Source organism: Haliaeetus leucocephalus, unplaced genomic scaffold, assembly GCF_000737465.1.
Source record: "Haliaeetus leucocephalus isolate CR32 unplaced genomic scaffold, Haliaeetus_leucocephalus-4.0 Scaffold162, whole genome shotgun sequence".
Lineage (NCBI taxonomy): Eukaryota > Metazoa > Chordata > Aves > Accipitriformes > Accipitridae > Haliaeetus > Haliaeetus leucocephalus.
The window spans coordinates 6,848,736-6,856,043 of NW_010972598.1; the positions used below are offsets into that span (position 1 = coordinate 6,848,736).

Below are 7,308 nucleotides of genomic sequence, written 5' to 3' on the forward strand. Positions count from 1 at the left end.
AGCCGGCTGCGGCGGCAGCTGGAGTCGGGGGGTTTCGCGGCGGGGGAGTACGTGAAACAACTGTCGCAGCAGTCGGACGGAGACCGGGACCTGCAGGAGCACCGGCAGCGCATCCAGGCGCTGAGCGAGGAGACGGCCCAGAGCCTGAAGCGCAACGTTTACCAGAACTACCGGCAGTTCATCGAGACGGCGCGGGAGATCAGCTACCTGGAGAGCGAGATGTACCAGCTCAGCCACATCCTCACCGAGCAGAAGGGCATCATGGAGGCCGTCACCCAGGCCCTGCTCCTCCAGGCCGACCGCGACGACCCCGCCCTGGGCGCCCGCCGTGCCGCCGCCGACCCCTTCCTACCGCTGTCGGCCAAGGAGGCGGCGGCCAGCGAAGAGGGCCGGCAGCGCACGCTCACCACCCTCCTGGAGAAGGTGGAGGGTTGCCGCGACCTCCTGCCCGAGAGCCCCGGCAAGTACCTGGTCTACAACGGCGACCTGGTGGAGTACGACGCCGACCACATGGCGCAGATCCAGCGGGTGCACGCCTTCCTCATGAACGACTGCCTGCTGGTGGCCACCGCCCTGCCCAACCGCCGCGGCGCCTACCGCTACGATGCCCTCTACCCCCTCGACGGGCTGGCTGTGGTCAACGTCAAGGACAACCCCCCCATGAAGGACATGTTCAAGCTGCTCATGTTCCCCGAGAGCCGCATCTTCCAGGCCGAGAACGCCAAGATCAAGAAGGAGTGGCTGGAGGTGCTGGAGGAGACCAAGCGCAACCGGGCCCTCAGCGAGAAGCGACGCCTGGAGCAGGAGGCCCTGCCCCGGCCTGCCCCGACGCCCCCCAAATCCACCAACCCCTTCGAGGAGGATGATGAGGAGGAGGAGGAAGAAGAGCCCTCTGCTGAGGAGGAGGTGGTCGACCTCTCACTTGAGTGGATCCAGGAGCTGCCTGAGGACCTGGACGTCTGCATCGCTCAGCGGGACTTCGAGGGGGCGGTGGACCTCTTGGACAAACTCAACGAGTACCTTGGGGACAAGCCTGTGAGCCAGCCCGTGAAGGAGCTGCGGGCCAAGGTGGATGAGCGGGTCCGGCAGCTTACAGACGTGCTGGTGTTTGAGCTGTCTCCAGACCGCTCGCTGCGGGGAGGGCCGCGGGCCACCCGCCGAGCCGTGTCCCAGCTCATTCGCTTGGGCCAGTCCACCAAGGCGTGTGAGCTCTTCCTGAAGAACCGGGCGGCCGCGGTTCAGACGGCCATCCGACAGCTGCGCATCGAGGGTGCTACGCTGCTTTACATCCACAAGCTCTGCCACGTCTTCTTCACCAGCCTCCTAGAGACGGCGAGAGAGTTTGAGACGGACTTCGCTGGCAACAACGGCTGCTACTCGGCCTTCGTTGTTTGGGCCCGCTCTTCCATGAGGATGTTTGTAGATGCCTTCAGTAAGCAAGTATTTGATAGTAAAGAGAGTTTGTCAACTGCAGCAGAGTGCGTCAAGGTAAGAGGGCCCAAAGAGGGTGGTGCGACATGATAGCCGAAACAAAGGCTGCAAAGCTTGTAAATCCTCTTTTCTAGCCCTAGTTTAGTTGTTGACTCTTGAGTGGGTCTCCAGAGAGGTTTCCTGCATTGAAAGGTTAATATTTGTTTGGGGTTGGGTTTTTTTTTGTCAGTTTAACAGGGGGAAGCATTAAGATCATAGAACCACGGGATGGTTTGGGTTGGAAGGGACCTTGAAGATCACCTAGTTCCAACCCCCCTGCCATGGACGGGGACACCTTCCACTAGACCAGGTTGCTCAAAGCCCCATCCAGCCTGGCCTTGAGCACTTACAAGGATGGGGCATCCACAGCTTCTCTGGGCAATCTGTTCCAGTGTCTCACAGTGCAAGAATGAAAGATGAAAATATACAGCAAGAAAAACCTTGCCTTTATCAGAAATGCAAAATGTGTTTATTCTTAATTTGCCTTTAACCAGTAGGAGGTCCTAGAATTTACATAAGCTGTATCTGAACAATGAGTATTTGAAGACTTGTTGTTTGTTTTCCAAGCCTGTCCTGGACTACATTTCCATAATTTTTTGCAAGACTAGATTTCTGAGGTTATGGTTTCTTTCAGCTGGTAACAGGGAGAGAAAAAAAAAAAAGAAAAAAAAAAGCGTGTGGGCTGTAATGTGATTGTCCAGAGTATTTTTGACAAGCAGAGTTTTTCTTTCAGTTATTAATTTCTCATTAATAAGGAATTTCTTAAAGCAGGAGAAACAAGTGAAGTATGACTAACACTTCCCCGTTTTCTGAGAGTGATGAGTTTGGTCAATGTGTAAGATGTAAAGGGAACCTGCACACTAGTAACACCCTTCACTTTTCGTTAATACCCAAGGTAGCTAAGGAGCACTGCAAGCAGCTTAGCGAGATTGGACTGGATCTCACCTTCATCATTCATGCCCTTCTGGTAAAGGATATCAAAGGTGCTTTACAGAGCTACAAGGATATCATCATCGAGGCCACCAAGCACCGCAATTCTGAGGAGATGTGGAGAAGGATGAACCTAATGACTCCAGAGGCGCTGGGGAAACTCAGGGAGGAGATGAGGAGCTGCGGGGTAGGCAATTTTGACCAATACACAGGTGATGACTGCTGGGTGAACCTTAGCTATACTGTAGTAGCTTTCACCAAGCAGACTATGGCCTTCTTGGAGGAAGCATTAAAGCTTTACTTTCCAGAGCTGCATATGGTTCTTTTGGAGAGTCTTGTGGAAATCATCCTGGTGGCTGTCCAGCATGTTGATTACAGTTTACGATGTGAACAGGACCCTGAGAAAAAAGCATTCATTAGGCAGAATGCGTCCTTCCTGTATGAAACTGTCCTTCCTGTTGTGGAAAAAAGGTTTGAGGAAGGAGTTGGAAAGCCAGCCAAGCAGCTACAGGATCTGAGAAATGCTTCAAGATTGATGCGTGTAAATCCGGAAAGTACCACTTCGGTGGTGTGAAGTGACCTAACTGTTCTTACGAACAGAGTGTGAAAGCACTTACTGAAAATGTTGTACATTGAATATATGAACTAAATGTTTTTTCTGAGTCCCTGAAAAATGCAGAAGTCTAACTGCTGCATTCCAGAAGCTGAAGACTTAGAATCAAAGCCTGCAAGGATGGAACGCTTTTTTTGGTGGATGGGGTAGGGGAGCGAGAAGTAAGGTCGCGGTCACGTGTCCTTGGACGGCATATCTTGTAAGAATGGCTTGTGTAGTCTTTGTGACTTGAGAAATACTGTAACAAACAATTTTTGGCCAAATGTTTGTGAAAGTCTTAAATATATGTACACCGTATGGCAGGAAAAGATCACTTCTCATCACGCCACAGTAGGAATTCTTTTTTTAAGGCAGTGTTCTGGTAGGAGGGGAAGTGCTGAAATGCTCCCAGGGTGTGGTATTCGGTAAGGCATGTCTACCATCCAGATGTGACTCAGCACTGCAGATAAACAACATGGATTTGCACAGTCTGATTTGTTTGGTAGCAATGCAGACTCTTAAGTTTCTCCAACATTCAAATTCTCTATTCATTTCAGAGGCAGATCTAAATTTAAAATGTGTTTTGTATAGTTTTTTCTGTTTGGGTGAAGCAGCTTCTTCTGTTTAATAAGCTGGCTGTCGGCTTAAATTACAGCTCTCTGAAAGCAAACCTTCTGCTGTCAGAAACATTTATTCCCTTCAGAGGAGAAGTGAGAATAACTCTTCCCTTCCCCTTTGTGTTCCCCTTCCTTGTTTTCTCATGGACTTCATTGGGGTCAAGTCTATTTGATGAAGCGTGCACTCTTGCTTGAGGTGCTGTCATAAATGCATTACAGGCCATTACCTACTGGTAGAAACCATAGCGAAGAGGCATAAATGCTCTTGAGATGTGCAGGGCAGGGAGAGGGTCTGAAGGTGCTGTTTCATTTGGAAGAAACAGAATGCTAGTTTTGCTGTACAGAAACAGCACAGGATGAAGACACTGGGTGTGAGGCTTTTTGTAAATTATGTGATCTTCAAAATTCACACTCTGTCTCTCCTGCAAATATTGGTATCTTTTCCTGTAACACAGCAATAACCAAGAAGAACTATCTTTTTTTGCAGAAAGCACAAGGACTGTATTTGGTTGGGAATGCTAATGTAGATGGGAGAAGTTTATGCAGATGCCTGTATGTTTAGATTGAATGGTGATGGCTATCTCGTTCAGTATGTGTCTCTGAAAATAAAATAGGCAGTGTCTTGTGTAAAGGCTGGCTTTAGAGCGCTGTCAGCATCACCTTCTAAGCTGTGTAAACTTCTCCCCCTTTAGTGCAGACTTCTTAGTTGTGAGAAAATCATGTTATGGCTAAGTCACCATGTATTAGACTCTGAATAAGTGTTCTTAACTGGAATAATTGAGTATCCTATTCCTCTTGCACTTTAAAATGAAAGCTTTTGCAATTTGTATCATGGTAATGAATGCTTTGTGACTGCCTGAACAAAGAAAAGATATCGCTAGTAAAACACTCTGCATAACTGCTTATACTGGAGCTTCTTTGTTTCTCCCTATTTTCACAGTGCTAGTTCAATGCAGTTTTCACTTTAGTGGCTAGTTTCCGTTCTCTTGCTCTTGGGATGCCTTTTGAACTGTCGGATTTTGCAAAGCATCCTACTGTCTCTGCTCACTTGCTTTCCAGTGTTTGGGTCTTTTGCTAGCAAATCACGGAAGAAAACCATACAAAATGGTTTTAAAGGGTAACTCATTGCTCTTAGCTAAAACTGATTGAAAACCACTGAAATAGCTATAGTTTTATTTTAAGGGACAGGGAGAGTTAGAGCTTCTGTGAACATGTTACATCCAAGAGAGAGCCACACAGGTGTTATTTCACTAGTGAACTATTTTTGATACCAGAACCTAGTGAAGTGTATCAAAGGAATATAGTCTGTATCACCTGTTTAAAGTGGGCAAAGGTAGTAACCTGGCCTTACTTTAAAGTGGATTATAAATGAGAGCTGTCCATGATAATAGGTATTTTGGAGGAGGGAGAGAAGGGAGGGCTTTTTTTCTCTGAAGACAGGTATATTTTATTGTTTTCTTTACAGCAGAAGAAAGCAGAATAAATACAGATGAGCCTTATGTAATTTTTTTCTTTTTTTTCTGTGCAAGAGCAGGGTAAACTGTAGGACTGTAGCTCGTGGCTCTGATTATTGTGATGCTTGAGGATTTTGTGTAAGAAGCTGAGTTGTAGTTTCCCAATTCCCAGCTCTGGCAGAAGATTGAATAGGGGGAGAGCCCTGTTCGTGCTTCTGTTGCAAGCTGGCGTAGCTCATCTTCATCCTCGTCAGAGGATGAAATGTAGAATGTAATTCTGCCCTGTGTTCTGCTATGCTTCTGTCACCGCTCCCTTCATCAATCTATTTACGGCATGTGGTGCCTACTGGTTTTGGCTCTGCCGTCATCCATGGAGCAGCGGGCTTACGTGGATGTCGGTTTTAATGGATCGGGGAATCTGGCCTTTTGTTTGGGTGATCAAATATCACGGTCGTGTGCCCGTCACAATTCAAACAGGTGTGGATTTGTATAAACTGCTGCAGGTAGCATTGATATTTTGTAACTTGTGAATCTATTCAAGTCATAATAAAAGACAAACTAACTTAAGGAAAATGATGTGCAATTAAGTTAAACACGCTTTGGGTGTTAATTCAGTTAACAGAAAAAGTCAACATGTGCTGAGAGTCATGGTTTAATAAATTTCAGATTTGCAGACAGTAATTTGGAATGGCACTTTTCTTTTCCTGAGCTGTACACTTGTGGGGATAGCGTTGTTCAAGTTGGAATTTGCAGTAACTACTGAATAATATGATAGCAGTTTTGTTGATTTGGGGAAAAACTAGTCATAATTTTTTTTTGTTTTGAGACAATTGCATATAAAATCTGGTTTCCTTTAGCTGCTATGACAAAATTGTGATGTGTAAATTGAAGATATTTTTTTTTTTAATTCAGATGAATTTCTGTATTAGAATTTAATGCAATAACTTTTCTGAACAGTGAGGATCATGTATTAAAACTTTTGGACATACAACACTAGTGGTGTATTTCTGTTTTTATTACATCATCATCAGAAAGAGGATGTTGGTTCAAATTTCAAGTCCACTGATAAATTTCCAGTGAAGTCAAAGAGCTTTAGGTCAGTTGTTTGTGAGGGAGACATAAGAGGCAGCCAGGCAATGAAAGCCAAGTGATGTCACTTCAGTTACGTTCTTACAAAGTCAGCGTGTGGCTTAATAAGGTGAAGTTGGAAGAAAATGTTTGTCAGCATTGTACCCGATTCAAATCGAGGAGAGGCTGTACTCTAGGCTAATAGGACTTTGGGTGAGTAGGTATGTGAGGTACTATTAACACCAGGGTAACCAGCATAATGCTGTAGGGTTTGTCACCTTCCAGAGATTATTTTGTCACTGGAGTCCATTCATGCTTGAATGGTGAATGTGCAGTACAGTCCATCTCCTCACTAGGTGGAGTTCTGTCCATTGAAACCTCCGTATGCTCTGGGCAGGCACAGGCATTAAAGCTGTGCTACCCAGCAGCGTGGCTTGGGATGTTTTTGTAGCACATTGGGGAATGAAGATGCTGCGCCAAATGATTCGGATGTTAGGGCCAACTCTTTTTCTGTCCTTGATAGTGCTTTTCTTCTGCATTTTTCTAATTTTTGTACTGTTAATTTCTTAATTCTCTGTGTTTTCCTTTCCTGCTGTGTTTCTGTACCATAGGTAGGCATCCTGCAGAAGATCTCAGCTTTCTACTTTTTCTAAAGGTATGTACCAACATGTGCCTTTTGTTCTGCCGGAGAGACACTCTGCTAGACTGCAAGACCTTGCAGACATGTGGAAATTGGCTTGTCCCAGCTTCAGCTGTCTCATGTAAGATGTTCAGCTTAATGACTTCTCAAAGCCAAGCTGAGTGACCTCTTGTCATTTTACTTCAATATTGGGCTGAAATTCCACTGAGAGCTTGTGCTCATAATGCAGCTTTGCACACCAGCACAATAATGCAGAAGATCCCCAGCACCAATCTTTGTAACTTAGACACTCTTTACATTCTCTTTGCTGCACAACTCTTATGTTTTAATTGGATTACCTTTTACTTAAAAATATTAGTATTTCTGCAAACTCCCTGTGTGTTTTCTCTGAAGAAAATAAAATCCAGAATGGGGCTTATCTGTCAGGGAGCTTTGTAAGCATAGCCTATAGACACATCTTTTTCCTCAGAGGTTCAAGAGCTGCGTGTATTGGGTTTGCGTGGCAAGGTTTTGGTACCGGGGGGGGGGTTACAGGGG

At 45.9% G+C, this 7,308-nt stretch overlaps 1 protein-coding gene across 1 annotated transcript; it reads left to right on the forward strand.

Moving 5' to 3' along the window:
* The first annotated feature begins 6 nt into the window (after positions 1-6).
* On the forward strand, positions 7-4,958 carry EXOC8 (exocyst complex component 8). Its single transcript, XM_010562655.1, has 2 exons — positions 7-1,488; positions 2,366-4,958. Exons 1-2 carry the CDS (start codon positions 220-222, stop codon positions 2,972-2,974), a joined length of 1,878 nt encoding a protein of 625 aa, XP_010560957.1. The 5' UTR covers positions 7-219; the 3' UTR covers positions 2,975-4,958.
* The last annotated feature ends 2,350 nt before the right edge of the window (positions 4,959-7,308 follow it).